At 38.3% G+C, this 17,440-nt stretch overlaps 3 protein-coding genes across 3 annotated transcripts; all 3 read left to right on the top strand.

Annotated features, from left to right (window-relative positions):
- Positions 1-1,375: 1,375 nt before the first annotated feature.
- LOC113443364 (olfactory receptor 1F1-like) lies at positions 1,376-2,323 on the top strand. The gene has a single exon (XM_026711544.2). It carries the CDS (start codon positions 1,376-1,378, stop codon positions 2,321-2,323), a length of 948 nt encoding a protein of 315 aa, XP_026567329.2.
- Positions 2,324-7,694: 5,371 nt separating this feature from the next.
- On the top strand, positions 7,695-8,633 carry LOC113443336 (olfactory receptor 1B1-like). The gene has a single exon (XM_026711487.2). The coding sequence runs from the start codon at positions 7,695-7,697 to the stop codon at positions 8,631-8,633; it is 939 nt and encodes a 312-aa protein (XP_026567272.2).
- A 6,727-nt stretch (positions 8,634-15,360) lies between these two features.
- Positions 15,361-16,526, top strand: LOC113443426 (olfactory receptor 1B1-like). Its single transcript, XM_026711630.2, has one exon. The coding sequence runs from the start codon at positions 15,470-15,472 to the stop codon at positions 16,403-16,405; it is 936 nt and encodes a 311-aa protein (XP_026567415.2). The 5' UTR covers positions 15,361-15,469; the 3' UTR covers positions 16,406-16,526.
- The last annotated feature ends 914 nt before the right edge of the window (positions 16,527-17,440 follow it).

The raw sequence follows: 17,440 nt of genomic DNA, 5'->3' as shown, positions 1-17,440 counted from the left end.
AAATGATGGGATGGAAAATTGGTTGTGATTATGGTTGCACATATGATTCACAAGCTCATAAAATGTGTAGGCAGATTTGTTTCATCTCTTTTACAGCATAAATCATCTTTGACAGATACTGGTATGGTAATAATTACAGATCACATTCCACAATCTGCAATGCAAATGAGATCCTATACAGTCCTCAGTAAAATTTAATATTGCTTCAGCAGCAAATGTTTCCAGATCTTAATCAGCAAAAGCAACCCAGCAAAAATGATTTCAAGAAATTCTCTTTTATCAGACATGAAGAAATGGGAAACATTTTTAGGAATGAATGTATGAAACACTGGGATATTTTAAAACACTATAAATGGAAAAATCTGTTCAGAGTAAATCTGAAATATACAACTTTCAAACAGATATAAGGTATGCCAACCAACTAACTTCAGCATTTGAAGGAAAAAAGTAAAAGCCCCTGACCTTATAGATATAGACTGGACTATAATTTCATTGATAAAACTAAAACAAAAATACTGTGAATCTATTTACAAAAAAATCAAAATGGCAGACTCATATTCTATATAGAGGATGATAAAGCAATCCTGGTACTAGACTCCAGAATGACAGAGGTATCTGTTTCATCTCCAGTAAACACAGCTTTGTTATATTTTTATCCTAACATAAACACCATTCTCAAATTAAATATATTGAATATTAGAAAGGATTTGGCATAAATCTACCTGAAACCGTTGCCCAAAGAGATTCATTTGGGACATATAGATCAATACAAATGAAGGAATTTGATGTTGGTCCAAGGATGTGGGTCTGATCAATGCAGAGTCCCATAAATGTTAACCAAGGAGTATTTGTTAACCCCAGTATATGATATTTGTCAAAAGAACAGTTGTGTTGATTTTAGATCAAGCTTTTCAACAATTCTGCTTGGTTGTCTTGCAGAAAGTCTGGTGCATCATCAACATTTTCCAAAACAACTAAAATAAAAGTCAAGCTATTGCCGACATCTAAAACCCAGAGAGTGCTTAATTTATTTGCTGAAATTGTCAATTAATAAATGCAGTGAATCACTGTTATTAGGTAGTGATGTTCATAGGCGTGCTTGGAAACTTGTGGACAATTGAGACATATTGTGTAAAAGGAAGAATATACTAGCTTAAAATCTGTAGCTGTAAGCTTCTATAAATGGGTGTGTCTGTATGCATACTGCCATATCACCCCAAAAGTAAATAAGGCCAAAGGAAAGAAAAGAGCCAAGCTGTGGCCTACATTAGAAATAAAATTATCATGTACATCTATAGCCCCCTGCCAGAGATAAAAGGGAAATGTATAGTTAAATCAGATATTAATCTCTTTCTCATTCTTTTTCAGCTGTGAAATGGCAAACCAGAACCAAACAGACAACTCAGAAATAACCCTTTTGATGATCTCCAGTAGACCTGAATATCAGAACCTTTTCTTCCTGCTTTTTCTGTCCATTTATTTGCTGGCCCTCCTAGGGAATTTTCTCATTGTCTTGCTTACCCACTTAGACAATCATCTCCTCCAGGCCCCGATGTACTTCTTCCTGAGTCATCTCTCCCTGGCTGACATCCTTTTTGTTTCCACTACCATTCCCAAAATCCTGATAAATCTGATGTCTCGGACTCAGACCATCGCCTTCAATGAATGCTTGACCCAGATGTATTTCTTTCTCACCTCTGGTAACACAGATAACTTCCTCCTTGCCTGCATGGCTTATGACCGCTACGTGGCTGTCTGTCACCCACTGCATTACCTCACTGTGATGAGCCACAAGTGCTGCCTATTTTTGGTTTCTGGATCCTGGATCGTTTCCGGGCTCCACTCTCTACTCTATACCCTTCTGATATCACGCCTTTCTTTCTGCACCTCTATGGAAATCCCTTATCTTTTCTGTGATGTCTACCCTCTCCTGCAATTGTCCTGTTCTAATACAAGGCACATAAAGTTCTTGGTACAGACGGAAGGGGTGATGGATTTGCTGGGGCCTTTAGCTGTCATCATTATCTCCTATGCACTAATATTCTCCACAATCATGAAAATCCCCTCAACAGCTGGGAAATGCAAAGCGGTTTCTACCTGTGGCTCACATCTGGCTGTGGTGATCTTGTTCTACAGCACTATCAGCTGCCTTTATTTCCAGCCTCCTTCATCGTACTCAGCCCAAAAAGGCACTTTTATCTCTCTCTTGTATGCAGTGGTGATACCAATGCTGAATCCCTTCATCTATACACTAAGGAACCAGGAGGTAAAGTCAGCAATAGTGAGACTTCTTGGCAGGATGAGAGCTTTCTTAAGAAAATAAGAACAAGCAGAATGACATTTCCATAGTTGCTGGATGGTTTTTTTGAGGTGGGGGGAGGAGGAGGTGGAGGGTACGAGGGCCTTTAGCCATCATCATTATCTCCCATGAAGGCATATTCTCTACTGTTATCAAGGTTCTTTTAAAACCTAGGAGGCACAGGGCCTCTTCCCCTTGGCAGTTCTAACTTATTGAGATAATCTTGTTCTCTGATAGTATTAGTTTCTAGCTTGCCTCTGTTTTCTCAACCCCAAAAAACAACCTTTGTCTGGACTGTAACATCTGTGTTGAATCCATTCATCCATATCCCAAGGAACCAGGACACAGAAAGAACTGCAGTTAAAATACAATAGGGATTTGTTTTTTAAAAAAAATAAAATTAGGAGGCATTTCCATGCATTGTTCTTGTCAGTTTTGTATCTTTCTATCACAATATCATATTTCTTAAATTAATATTATAGTTTTTCCTAAATTACTCACTTCACACTGCCTTTAAACAATGGCTCACTGGTGTACTGTTTCATCATTTTTGTTGTCACTTCAGATTGGGTGATTTCACCTCACTTCCAAATAATTCAGATGAACCAGTACTGCAAAATACTTGTTATTGCATTGATCAGGTTCAAAGTAAAAATAATATAAAGAAAGCTCCAAAATTTCTCCAGTTCTTCAATGATCTGATTTTTGAAAACCAGGAAAAGCTCAGTAGTAAGGTAAACAACTGAGGAAAAGAACAACAATAAAAGAAAACTAGTGCATTTTTTTAAAAGCTCTTTTGTTATCTTGCAAGTTGGTAATTAAACTGTGATCTTTGCTGCGGCAGTCTCATGTATTGTTCTATCATCTGCAGCCAAGTCATTTCCTTTACCTACATTTAAGTCTTTGCTTTCTAATATAGTTGTAATTTGTATTGTATCACAGCATGTGAGGGGCTTCTATCTTATTAGTAGATTTCAATATATGACATCATTCAAAGATGGAAAGTGTAAACTTCCCAGAGTGGTAGCCATATTAATTTTTCTTGCAGAAAAATCATCTAAAAATATATGAGGACATCTCCAAAATAAACAAACTCATTTGTGATTTGGGATGCCAACTCTATACTTGTTTTATAGGACCTGACTCCAAAGTTTTGGCATTAGAGACCAGCCTCCCAGGAGCTATTCAGACTACTTGTCAAATATCACTAGGGCTTTCAGTATAAAATCTCTAATGCAATTTTTTCTGCTTGTTGCTGGAATCTTGAGACACTCAACCAAGCCAGATCCCTCTGGCGTTGTTCTATTTTATCCAGTGTTTTGATCCACTATTGAAGGTCACACCTAGGAGAAAAACTAAGAGCATCTGGACAGAGGTAGGCAGGAGTAGAATTGCTATCTTTAAGGTTTGCTGCAATCTCTGATGTTTTGACTTGTACATAATGCTATCAACACTGTCTTACCTCTAAAGCCATATCCAGCTTGGTGGAAGTAGACAGAGAAGTTGCATGTGTTTGAGCCCTTTAGACTAAAGATGAGCAAAACAAGGTAGCCATCATTCTAACACAAGGATAATCGAGCATGAAAGATGCAAAGGAATAATGTTTGAACTTTTGCCACAAATAAGTGTGATCTGCTTTGGGGTCACCAGTTAATCCAAAACATGACTGGTATTTAACTGGATCTGTATAACGATTAAAAAATATCTTTGATCTGCATACATATGGAGAACAGTAGATGACTTTTTTCATATTTAGAGCAGGAGTTTTTAATCTTTTTGTAACATGGACTTTTTTGAGAGAATGGTGAATCCTATATCTCCTTTCTCAGAAAAAGAACCTAAATGTATGTGTGTGTGTGTGTGTGTGTGTGTGTGTGTGTGTGTGTGTTGCAATATCAATTGCATTACAAAGGAAGCCAATTACTCTCAAATAGTTATCAAAACATTAAAAGATATCAATATAATAGTTTTATTATTAATTAATGAATTAAATTAATAACCATTTAATATTATACTAAGTTAATGAACATGGTTGAAGTTTGACCATACATTCATGCTTACAATAATCAATGAGTGAAAAATTAAATTTCAGTTAGTGAAGATAAACTTATATTTTTTTTACCATTCAAGTTCATTGAGTCCTTCAAAACTCTCTCTCTTCCTCCCTCCCTCCCTCCCTCTCCCTCCCTCCCTCCTCTCTCTCTCTCTCTCTCTCTCTCTCTCTCTCTCTCTCTCTCTCTTCTACATGAAGGGTAGTTAAAGGAGCCATGCTAGAAATCAGGAGACTATGAGTTCTGGTCCTTTTTAACTACAAAAGTCAGCTTGGTGACTTTTGCCAGTTAGTCTCTCTCTCTAGGAAGAAGACAATAGCAAAACATTTTCAAAAAATGTTGCCAAGAAAAAGGCATGGACTTGTCCATGGGATTGCAGGATCAAGAATGACTAAAAAGCACACACACACACACACACACACACACACACACACACACACACCAAGGAGAGAGACAGCAATATAATATGCAGTTTCCTTAGTTTCTTCCTCAGACCTTGCTGTAGACCATTTGAGAATCACTTGTTAGAGCCACTAATAATAATAGGAGACAGGAAAGCAGATGATTGTCAGACTTTTATGATTCAGCATGTTATAGAAGGCAAAGAGGCATAACGCTAGAAATGCAATGTAAACCTAGGACAAATCCATAGTGGTTTGAGATTGCATTGAAAGATTATGTGTGGCACATTGGATGGCTATTTCATCCCTGAAGCAAATAACCATACATTGAAATCTTGTAGCAAGCATGGATGTAGGTGATGGAAAAGATAGATTTGAGCTTAGATCTGTGAGTGGTCCCCCACCAGAGGATGTGATTGCAGCAAGTAAGAGTATCGGACTATATTCAGGTTTACAAATCCTTAGTTCATTAAGAATTAAATGGGGTGCAAGAAGACTTTCTCTTCTGCTCATCCCAACCCAGGCAAGAAAAGCACATGTAACCTGTTTAAAAATCCCACATGAGATTGCCTTCCCTCCACCGACTGTCTTTTACCTCAGTTGACTGTCTGACTTGCAAGCCTAAGAAATGAAAACAACCTACTGTTTCTAAAATGCCGCATTATTTGTCTTTATGGATCCAGATGGGAACCATGGGGGAAGTAGAACAAGGCTGGGAAAAATGGGAAAGGAAAGGAGTCATCTGCAGGAATTTCTGGAGCGATTGTAATGAAATGCAAGTACACAGCATCCCACAGGAAAAGCAATTTGTCTTAGATGCTTCTTATCTGATATTTGGAGATAATGCCAGCGTTTTCATAACATTTACAATTTCCACAAGTTTACAAATTCCACAATTGTTACCCCCTCCCCCCCAAAAAAAGATTTAAAATAGGAACCAGGCCCAACCAGGCTTGTGTCCATCTAGCTCAGTGGTTCCCAACCTTTTTTTTGCCCCGCGCCCCTAAAGAAATTTCACTCGAACCTTGCACCTCCTGAAAATAAAAATGCCAACATATAGCCAATATCCTATTATTTACCTGGACTTTTCTCACACCCCCTGGAATATCGTCTCACACCCCCAGGGGGTGCGAGCACCCCAGGTTGGGAACTCCTGATCTAGCTCACTGCTCTCTGATTAGGTTAATTACAGGATTCAAACAAGAGCCTTTTCCAGTTTTATCTGGAGAGTCTATGAATTAAACCTGGGATTTTCAACATGCAAAGATCCACTGTGAAGCAACTTTTTCTGCCAACTTTGAAACCCAACTTGGCATTTGGAAAAAGTTGCAATGGTGAGGGTCTTCCACTGTCACAAAGAATATTGGAGGCCAATGGCTATTCTTGGCCAGAATTTAGAACTCACTTTCATGAAGTGGATCAGTTCCTTTTTTTCATTGATAACAAAATGCAAGAAAGGCATAACTTGAACTTTATACCATTGACAAGTATGGATTTGCTCCTAGTGCTGAGGCTCTCTGTTGGTTACAACTTCAGTTGAAATAACTGAAATTATTGTACCCTATGACTATTATTAAGTGTTGTATCTGATGATTCTTGACTCTTGACGAATGTACCTTTTCTTTAATGTACCCTGAGAGAGTTTGCACCAAGACAAATTCCTTGTGTGTCCAATCACACTTGGCCAATAAAGCTATTCTATTCTATTCTATTCTATTCTATTCTATTCTATTCTATTCTATTCTATTCTATTCTATTCTATTCTATTCTATTTCATTCTTCTTTTTTCTTGAGTAACTTCTGGAATCTAAAGAATATCTTCCTTGGCTAAAATGTTCAAGAAAGGGAGCTTTTTCAAATCTTACAAGAGATTCTGATACCAGTCATGGAGCCGATGAAAGAACTTAGATGTTCCTGATCTGTTAAGAAGCACATCAAGAAATTCGGCTAGAAAGACAGCCTACAATGTGTTTGTTTTTACCTCACCTTTATTATTTTTATAAATAATTCAAGTTGTGTACAATACATAATACTCCTCCCTCCTCCTATTTTCAACAACAACAACAACAACATAAATTCATACATTCAATCTTGTGGTTACCTTAAACAGTAATGGCCCTAATTTGGCCAGCTTTAGATTCTGATGCTCAGGTTATATGAAATAAATTTGGGGTTTTGTAATGTTTAGATTGCCCAATTTCCTGCCTAAAGAAAAACAGATCTGTTGAAATTGTGAACCCTTAAGGGGGTTGACTTTATTCTGATTATGTTGGCTGAGCTTGTCTGGGCTTGGGAACTAAACTGAGTTTGGTCTAGTCAATACATGGATATTAGAGAATATCACTGTGGTAGGATAAACTGGAAAGTGGAAAAAGATTGTCCTTTTATGATGAGCCAGGTTTGAGTCAAAGATTAATAAGTTTCTATTCAGCACAAATCATAAATCATTTATGTTCAAGAAATCAACAAGGTATATAAAGGCTTAAATATTATTCAGTTATTCTTTCTTTTGGCTTAGCAGTAGGAATAGGGAGAATAACTTTGGATTAAATGCATCCTAGGTAACAACTGAATATGATCAGGATGAACTGCACCTAACTGGAGAGGAATTGGATTATATTGAATTAAACGTAAATTGAATGAAATCAGTTTTACAAGAATCCTTGGAATTTTTCTCCCAGACACACTTGTGCTCATTGCTAATTGTGTGCTCATTTCAAATAAACATAAACCTATCTGAAATATTTTTTAAAAAAACCTCACTGTCTAACAACTAGAAAAACATTTGGACAAATACTGAAATTTTCAAATTCAGTTTGGACATTTAATTGTCGTTTAGCTGACAATTAAACCCTAAATCATTTTGTGAGATTTGTTTGCAAAGCTGTTTCCTAGTAATTATGTTAATTTCTAATTTTATGAAGTTATTTTTCTTCAGGTCTCATGGACTGTGAGAACGGGACAGACATTAAAGAGTTTGTTCTTTTGGGCTTGTCCTATAAACCTGAACACAAATATCTCTTCTTCCTCCTCTTTCTGCTGATGTACAGTGCTGGACTTCTGGGCAATACCATGATGATCCTCCTCATCACCTTGGATGTGAGACTCCAAACCCCCATGTATTTCTTACTACGTAGCCTCTCAGTCATTGATCTTGGTTTCCTCACAGTCACTGTGCCTCAAATGCTAGTTCACATTGTATCTGCTTCCAGGGCCATCCCCTTCTATTCCTGCATGGCCCAGTTCTTCTTCTTCTATGTTTTTGGCGTCACTGATCTCCTTATCGTGAGTGTCATGGCCCTGGATCGCTATGTAGCCATTTGTAATCCTCTCCACTATGTCTCAATCATGAACCAAAAGGTTTGTGGGCATTTGGTGGCTGGGTGTTGTATCGTTTCTACCTTACACTCCATGCTACATGCCGGCCTGCTCCTGCGTCTCAGTTATCGAGGGGAAAATCACCTGGCCCATTATTTTTGCGATCATCAGCCCTTGCTGCAGCTGTCCTGCTCAGATACCAGTGTCAATGAGGCGGTCATCTTCTTTGAAGGCGTCATCATCATCCTTGGACCTTTTGTCTTCGTCATCCTCACCTACATTCGTATCGTAGTAGCTATAATGAAGTTCACTTCTTCAGGGAGATGGAAAGCTTTCTCTACCTGTGGCTCTCACCTGACTATAGTGGGCCTCTTTTATGGAGCCATCATTGCTGTGTATTTCTTACCCACCTCAAGCTATTCCTCTCAGAGAGGGTCAGTTTTTGCTCTGGTATACACAGTCATCACCCCAATGTCCAACCCCTATATCTACAGTCTCAGGAATAAAGAAGTGAAAGATGGTCTGAGAAATCTCTTGAGAAGATCCCCATTTTCCCAAAACTGATTGAGAACTTGGCTCTACCATAGTGCTGCCTTCTAGCTGGCTTGAAGTGAGAGTAGAGGAAGGGCTGCCCATGTTGATGGAACATATTCTTTGCATACAAATGATCTTGGATTTAATACTGGGTTTCTCTTGGCAACCATTGTGCAGTTGAGTAATCATAAACTGTGGGCTTAATACTGGGCCCTTTTAATGAGCGGAGGGGTTAATAGGATAACATATCCTAGGCTTTATACATAAATGTCTGCCCACCTGAAATATTCATTTTGTATAGTATGTAGTATGGAGCCTGCTTGACCCTTGGCAGAGTCTGGATGGGGGTGGTGCATCTAAGCTGGTGCTCCTTGATCTCAGTAGCTTTCAGTACTGTCAACCATGGTATTCTTCTGGCCCAACTGCAAGAGTTGGGAGTGGGAGGCACTGTAATTTGCCTCTTTCCTCAGAGGTTGATTTCAGTCAGTGTTGAAGGGAGGGAAAGATCATCTCCACGGCCTTTCACTTGTAAGGTGCCTTAGAGATTGACAGCCCTGTTTAACATCTACAGGAAACTTCTCAGTGAGGTTGTCCGTACAGGTTTTGGTATTTGTCAGTATTCTGATGATACCTAGCTTTAAATCTCAACATGGCATGTTTAACAATGGTATGGGGTTTGTAACAATGGCAACTAGAAGGGCCAGAACTGCTATCACCTGACAGCACAGTTTATGACCATGTCACTTCAAGTAAATTCTGATCCCAATTGTCCTCATTAATTGAGAACTACCTGTATGGCCATATGTCATTACCGTTACATGAATTGCATTGGTTGCCAGTCAGTTTTTGGGGACAATTCAAGGTGAGGGTAATTATCTATAAAGCCATATATGGCATAAAGCTTGGATATTTGAGAGAGTACTTATCTCCAACTTTTTCTGGTCACCTGATACATTCCAGCAGAATGGGTACATTCGAAGTTTCTTCTATTAAACATTGCCCTCTTTTAAAAAAAAAACAAGTAAGTGTGCCTTTTCTGTCACAGCCCTTGCCTTTGTAACTGCATCCCACTGACCTATGAGCAGCATCCTCTCTCCTGCAGTTCCCAGGGGGTAGAGGTAACCCTCTGTCTTGGGGTTAATGTGTTTGTGAGCCCCTGGAGTGCTATTGTTATGGTGGTATCAGCCAGGCTGTCTGTGCTGTTGTATGTTTTTAACTGTTTTTATTGTCTTTGTTTTTTGTAAGCCAAATCTGTTAAAGTGGGCAGCTATATAACTAATTTAAATAAATGAACAAATTAATGAATAAAATATTTCACATAGAAATGGTCTTGAATTTAATACCTGGCATAGTTTAAATATTCAATAAAAAGTATCCTTGATTAAATTTGTGCACTTGTGCACATGTGTCCCTCTGTTTGTGTCAATGTGTTTATGCCTATTTCATTTTAATCACTTCAACCACTTTGGCCATATCCACTTATACATGATGGTTTTAGTTGGCAGAAGCAACTTTGGAAGTTTTGCCCCACATGGGCAAAATAATGTGCAGTCCTTGGCATCCTGAGAGTTCTGGGTTTTTTGACCTAGATTTTGCAAAATGAAAAAAATATACAGTATAAAAAAAGAAAAATACAGAAATTGAGAGCACGTTCCAGTCAATGTAAACACTTTCCAACTTAAAAATATATTAAGTTCTTTTAAACTCTTCATTCGCAATACCCAAAATCAAGAATACTTGCTAAATTGCTGGATTGTTCTTATTCTGTCAAATCCTAATCACAATATTTCAATGATTTTTTTACATTCTCCCAGGAAAAATATTTCAAGAACCATATCCCCTTAAACTGTAACAGACATATTAGGATGCAAATGTTTATGTGCCCTATCTATCTATCTATCTATCTATCTATCTATCTATCTATCTATCTATCTATCTATCTATCTATCTATCTATCTATCTATCATCTATCTATCATCTATCTATCTATCTATCTATCTATCTATCTATCTATCTATCTATCTATCATCTATCTATCTATCTATCTATCTATCTATCATCTATCTATCTATCTATCTATCTATCTATCTATCTATCTATCTATCATCTATTTATCTATCTATCTATCTATCATCTATCTATATCTATCATCTATCTATCTATCTATCTATCTATCTATCTATCTATCTATCTATCTATCTATCCTATCATCTATCTATCATCTATCTAATTTAAGGATTCCCTCCATCTCATTCTCAAAGTTCTGAGCCTCATATTCTTCAAAATGCCAACCTGCCATTAAGAGAATTAGATCCATTCTTACATAATACATCTTAAAATAGTTTCCAAAAATGTTTCTCTATCTGGTCTTCTCTGCTAAGGCACCATATGCATCTGCCTTAGAAACATATTAATCTTCTGGATGAACTTAAGTTTTGGCACTAACTCCCGAGTTCTGAGGTATCTTAGTTAAAAGAGCCTGACAGAACTGAAAAGGGTGTTTAATTTCTTTCGAGTTTAGTTTTAGTAAACTTGCCAACTTTCATGGAAATCTCTGCATTGTTGTGTCTTTCTTTGGCCTCCAAACACTTTCTTTATTTCTCCCCAGAGAATTTTCTCTCAAAGCTCATCTTGCTTCCTCCAATTTCTGGAGGGTGTGCTACTTGTGCTAGAGAATGGTACTTGTTTTTCTGCATTTTAACTCCTGGTTTTAATAACAAACCACTCTCTGTAGTCTCCACATGACCATCATTCACCAGATATGAATTTCTGCTGACTTGTTTAGCTGCCTATGAAATATCCCTGGTGGCTTCTGCAGCTGATCCTTAAATGAGATCCTGCTGGCTTCTTGATAGAAGCTACAGATGTTGAGACAAAACAATCCTGGTTGACTATCTTTGATGTTCAGTTGGGCTGGAGGTCTGGTTCATTGCCCAAAATCATTCAGGCGCCAGAGCAGAAGGGATCCATTGATACAGGTAAGTAAGAGACTGATAATTGACAACACACCTTTGTATTGTAGCTGTAATTTCACTCGGATACAGAATCTGCCACAGGTTCTAGTAGATAAAAGCAACTTTGAAAGAAATGGACCGAGGAAGCAATTGAATTGTTCACCCAGAGCAAAGTAAGACATGAAATCCCATGACAACTATGTGAGATTTGGTGCTGACATCTGTGTTGCTCAATAGAACAGGCACAGATTTTCTCACCCTAGTGCCTTTTAGAGATGGTGAGCTATACTTTTTATTACTTTGCCATTCCAAACAATTGGAGATGATGAAATCCAGAACAAGTAGATGGCTTATTTTACATCTCAGATCTTTCCAAATCTAGCTAAATCCTGTTTATGTTTCATTACATCTCCCAACTGCCTATGGAGATACTCAGTCATCCAGGTCAAGGTGCTTTTTCAAGAGGCAGATGGACTTTCTGGTTTTTCTTTGAATATGTTTCGCTTCTCATCCAAGAAGCCACTTCTAAAGAAGCTTCTTGGATGAGAAGCGAAACGTCTTCAAAGAAAAAACAAAAAGCCCATCTGCCTCTTGAAAAAGCATCTTTGGCATATCTCCCAACATTTGAATCAGCAGTGAGGATTGTGTGCAGGCAATGGGGAAGTTGTATTTCAATAGATACTGAGGGCTTCAACTTAGAGTGCTGGCTTTGAATATTGCTTTGCTGAGCGGAGATTGACTTGCAATAGTGACTGGGATCTTCTCCATCTTTTAAACACCTTTCTTGAACCCTTTTCTTCACCCATCCTAGCCCTCTATGTCCTGTTCTTGTTCACTGTCTTTCACTAGTTTCATCTTCTTTCTGGGAAGAATAATCGAGTGAATATTGGATGTGAACCAAGAAATCACAGGTTCTCATACTCTTGACATGCTGAGGTATAATTTTTAGCGTAAACATCTCATAGAGTTTATGCCACTCAAATAAGAACAAGGAAACAAGAATTATTTAGTGTAGACTACTTTGAGCTTTTTGGAAAAATATGGGATATAAGTTTGATGAATATGGAATAATAGCAACGTGGTCATTCTTTTTCTTCTCATTCAGTCCCTCTCCTTTTTCTTTTTCTAACATTTTCTCTTGGGAGCAGGAATAAAGACAAAACTTCCTAGAGCAAAAGTGTCAAACCTAGTTCTTTGTCAGGGTCAACTTAGGAGGGAGGGCGGTGGGGAGCTATATATATAGAAGTATGAAGATAATTCTGACCATATACAGAGTGAATTCCTTACAATAAAGTCAGTAGTTATCTGATAATGAATGAGAATGAGTCCTTTTGGGGGGCAGAAGTGTAGGAATATAAGAAAATGCATATTCTGTAATGGCAGAGAATTAGCATAAGAGGGTTCAATCTCTTCTTGAAAAGCTCCAGGGTTGGACTATTCACAGCTTCAGGAGTCAAGTTGTTCCACTGATTAATTATTTTAACAGTCAGGAAATTCCACCTTAGTTCTAGGTTGGATCTCTCCTTGAACTAAGGTGGGATTTCCTGACTGTTAGAATAATTAATCAGTGGAACAACTTGAATCCCGAAGTTGTGAATGCTCCAACCCTGGAGGTTTTCAACAATTGATTGGACAACATTTGTCACAAATGGTATAGGTTTCCTGCCCGAGCAGGGAGTTTAGGGATTAGAAAACCTCTAAGATCCTTTCCGACCCTGTTATTCTATTATTCTGTTTTTCTTACCCCATCCAAATTGAGCATTTGTCATGCAAAAAAAAAAAAAAAAATCATGAAAGAAATACTGATTGTTTTGCCAGAGAAATTATACCGTGTTTCTCATATAATAAGGCCGGGTCTTATTTTTTTTGAGACCCGAAAAAATGGCTAGGCTGTCTTTTCAGGGGTGACTTAATTCCCTCCCTTGCATCTTTGGGTGGGTGGGTGGTGATGGCTTGGATGTTGACCTCGGCGTCGGTGGGTCACTTCATATCGGGGTCAATGCAGGCAGCACCATATCCGGGTGTGCAACAAAAGTACTTCCTAACAGCAAGCCCCCCCCACCATTTCCCTCATTTTGCATGTTTTAATATAGGCCTTAATTTGGGGGGAGGGGCTTAATTTCATTTCATGCCTATAAAACATGCTGGGACTTCCTAATCGGGGACGCTGTATTGATGGAGAAACAGGGTACTGTTGTGTTAGAAAGTATATGCTATGATTACTGTGGGTTGGGAACATGCAAGATTCTGCCTTTCCCCCTCCCTACCACTCCAAAGATAGATTACTCTCAGATTTGAGAAAATGAAGGATGATAACATGTATGTTTCAAGTGATGGTGTGATTAAAATAGATTATTGGCCTGAAAAAAACCAACTATCTTCTGAAATGTAGTACATATGAGTTCAGATCTCTGCAAACACATTTTGTGCTTGATGTTGCCACACAAGTACAAGACACACTAGAATGTGTTGTTATATTGAGATGAACATTTTGTTATTTCTGTTCATCATCCTGGTTTGCAACAGATATCTATCCTGTTTTTTTAAAAAAAAAAACTTCGCAAATGTCTGTGGAAAATAAAAGGCATGTCTCTGCCTCCAGAGTAGGGAGACCAGATTTCCAAGAGTAAAAACTAATGAATTTCTATACATTCACATATTCATCTGTAGCAATCCATAATTCAGTTTCTGAAGCATCCACAGCCAACATTTAAAAAGAAGGGAGGAATGGAGGGATAGAAAGAAATGAAGAGTTTTTGTGCAATGAAGCATCATCCAATAATACCAACTTTTTCGAGTTCCCCATTAGAGTCAAATATTGTGTTCAAAATTATTTCCAGCTCAAAGGAGAGAAGGATGGCTAACAAACAGTAGACCCCTCTGTCTATTGGTCAGGAAACAGAGAGGAAGTAGCTCTTTTGCTTCTCTGACGCTGTTCCTACTAGAAAGTATCCTTCACTCGAGGAATAAAAGATAACTGTGTTGTCAGAAGAACCTAATTGTTTGATGTTATTTCTACATTTATTTATTTCTGTGGTGCTACTGCTGCTCTAGCTCAGCTAGAGGAATATGGGCCAATAAGCTCTTTGCATAAGCTGGAGTGGGAGCAACTTCAGCATCTTGTGTCTTCCCCCCGCCGCCCAGTCTTCCTTCCCATGCTTCTCCCAATCCACAGTTCAGTGTTTCTCTAACCAACCTGTATATCTGGCTGATTTCTGCCTTATTGTCCTTCACATAGTTTACCTCAGATCTTCAGAATGATTTTACAAAAATAGTGCTAGCACGTTTGGTCCATGAGGAGAAAATTCTACCAGCATTGGTTGCTGAAAAAAAATAAACCAGAGTGAGAACAGATAAACTAGAAAGAAGCAAGTGCATGGTATACAGATACACATAGTCAAAAAAAGAGCATTACTATGTGTCTTTTATTAATAAACTTGTTCCTTATTATAATAAAGAGTAGGAATAAGAAGGAAGGACTGGATGACATGGGTTTAATAAACATTACAAGAACCTAAGTTAACTTTTAAAAGAAGATACGTAGATTTGCAATATGAAATGACACCACAGTAAAAAGACAGAAAAAGGCTCTAGAAATTAAATAAACAAAACAATAAGAATAAAAATATTGATCATACCACTGAAAGTCATTCTCCAAGGACTTTTGTTGAAAAAAAGACCAACTGCCTTAACAAATGTTGGAAAAAAAATATTGATAACCCAGGGCTGTTGATTTTGTTGAATTCCAACAAAAATATGAAAACATTAAATATTGAAATATCTGAATTGAAATTTGACATTCTACAACTGACAGTCTTTCAATTATTTTGTGAGATTATATTCAACAGAGTGTTTTCCTTGTGAAAAACCATTATGACTTTCTGATTTTAATTGACCTTTCCTGCAGGTCTCATGGATTGTGAGAATGGAACAGAAATCAAAGATTTTGTTCTTCTGGATTTTTCTACCAAGCATAGAAACCGGTTCCTCTACTTTCTCCTCTTATTGTTCATGTACAGTGCTGGACTTCTGGGCAATGTTATAATGTTTCTTCTAATCACCTTGGATGCACGACTCCAGACCCCCATGTATTTCCTGCTCCGTAGCCTTTCAGTCATTGATGTTGGCTTCATCTCAGTCACAATGCCACGAATGTTGGTTTGCCTGATAACTAGTTCCAGGACCATCCCCTTCTATTCCTGCATGGCCCAGTTCTTCTTCCTCTATGTTTTTGGCGTCACTGATCTCCTTCTCGTGAGTGTCATGGCCCTGGATCGCTATGTAGCCATTTGTAACCCTCTCCACTATGTCTCAGTCATGAACCAAAAGGTTTGTGGGCATTTAGTGGCTGGGTGTTGTATCATTTCTACCTTACATGCCATGCTGCATGCCGGCCTGCTCCTGCGTCTCAGTTATCGAGGGGAAAATCACCTGGCCCATTACTTTTGCGATCATCAGCCCTTGCTGCAGCTGTCCTGCTCAGATACCAGTGTCAATGAGGTGGTCATCTTCTTCGAAGGTGGAATCATCACTTTTGGGCCTTTTGTCTTCATCATCCTCACCTACATTCGTATTGTAGCAACTATAATAAAGTTCACTTCTTCAGGGAGGCACAAAGCCTTTTCTACCTGTGGGTCCCATCTCACACTGGTGGTTCTTTTTTATGGGGCCATCATTGCTGTCTATTTCTCACCCACCTCCAAGTATTCTTCAGAGCCAAGTTTTGCTCTACTGTATACAGTCATCACCCCAATGTGCAACCCCTTTATCTACAGCCTCAGGAATAAAGAAGTGAAAGGCGCAATGAGAAATCTCTTGAGAAAGGGATCCTTGTTTCCTCCAAAATGATAGTGAAATCTTGGCTCTGCCATTGAGCTGCCTTCCAGCTGGCTTGAAGTGAGAATAAGGGGAAGCGCTTTCCGTGCTGATGGAACATATTCTTTGCATACAAATGGTCTCAGATTTCATACCTGGGCTCTCTTGGCAACCACAATGTAGTTGAGGAATCATGAAGTATAAGCTTAATTTTGGGCCCTTTCAAAAGGGGTAATAAGTTAGCTTACCCTAGGCTTCACACATAAATGGATGCTCTCCTGAAATATAAATATTTGAAACAATGAGCTAGACCCAACATTTTGAATAGAATAGAATAGAATAGAATAGAATAGAATAGAATAGAATAGAATAGAATAGAATAGAATTCTTTATTGGACAACTGTGGTTGGACACACAAGGAATTTGTCTTGGTGCAAATGCTCTCAGCATACATTAAAGAAAAGATACAGGAAGAGATGACAACTGATTGTTTAATGTTTGGGAGGAGCTAGCCCTTGTTGAGTTTTACAAAGGGCCTCAATTAATTATTTTAAGAGTAGGTTGTTTCAAGAACATTATGAATTTACTTCTTTGGCAGAAGATGACCTGACCTTGTATTTCCTAAAAAATATGTCCAAAAACAACCTCACTGTCCATTTAGATTCTCCCATGTTTGGGGATGATTAAAAAGAAAACGCCTCCTCCATCACTTGAAGTTCTTGATATTATTTACTCCAAAAAAAATGTTGTTGCCAGATAAGAAGCTGATGGAGAGAACAAGGCACATAAACTGGGAAAAAGTATGCTTAGACAGAATCTGCTTTCATTTGGGTCAAAATGGTCGTATCTCCAAGACTGTTCCCTTTGGCCTTGAATGCAGCTTCTGATGGAAAGCAGATTCCCTTCTCTTGTGTTGTTTATTGGCTTGATTCAGCATATATCAGCTGCATTCCAGCTGCAACTGTTAGATGGTTCTTGGCTGTCTGCCCAGAGCTATTAACTGAAGGGAGAGAGAGAGGGGAAAAAAACCCTCTCTTTATTTTTAGCAGGTTCTCTGGCCTGCATAAG

The sequence above is a fragment of the Pseudonaja textilis genome, chromosome 2 (genome assembly GCF_049901715.1).
Source record: "Pseudonaja textilis isolate UNSWEBS1 chromosome 2, rPseTex1.2, whole genome shotgun sequence".
NCBI lineage: Eukaryota > Metazoa > Chordata > Lepidosauria > Squamata > Elapidae > Pseudonaja > Pseudonaja textilis.
Note: the sequence above shows the minus strand (reverse complement) of the source record. Positions and strands in the feature narration are given on the sequence as shown.

What these genes read in the sequence shown, in the direction of transcription:
- LOC113443426 (XM_026711630.2), top strand. Translation starts at nt 15,470, where the DNA reads ATGGATTGTGAGAATGGAACAGAAATCAAAGATTTTGTTCTTCTGGAT.
- LOC113443364 (XM_026711544.2), top strand. Translation starts at nt 1,376, where the DNA reads ATGGCAAACCAGAACCAAACAGACAACTCAGAAATAACCCTTTTGATG.
- LOC113443336 (XM_026711487.2), top strand. Translation starts at nt 7,695, where the DNA reads ATGGACTGTGAGAACGGGACAGACATTAAAGAGTTTGTTCTTTTGGGC.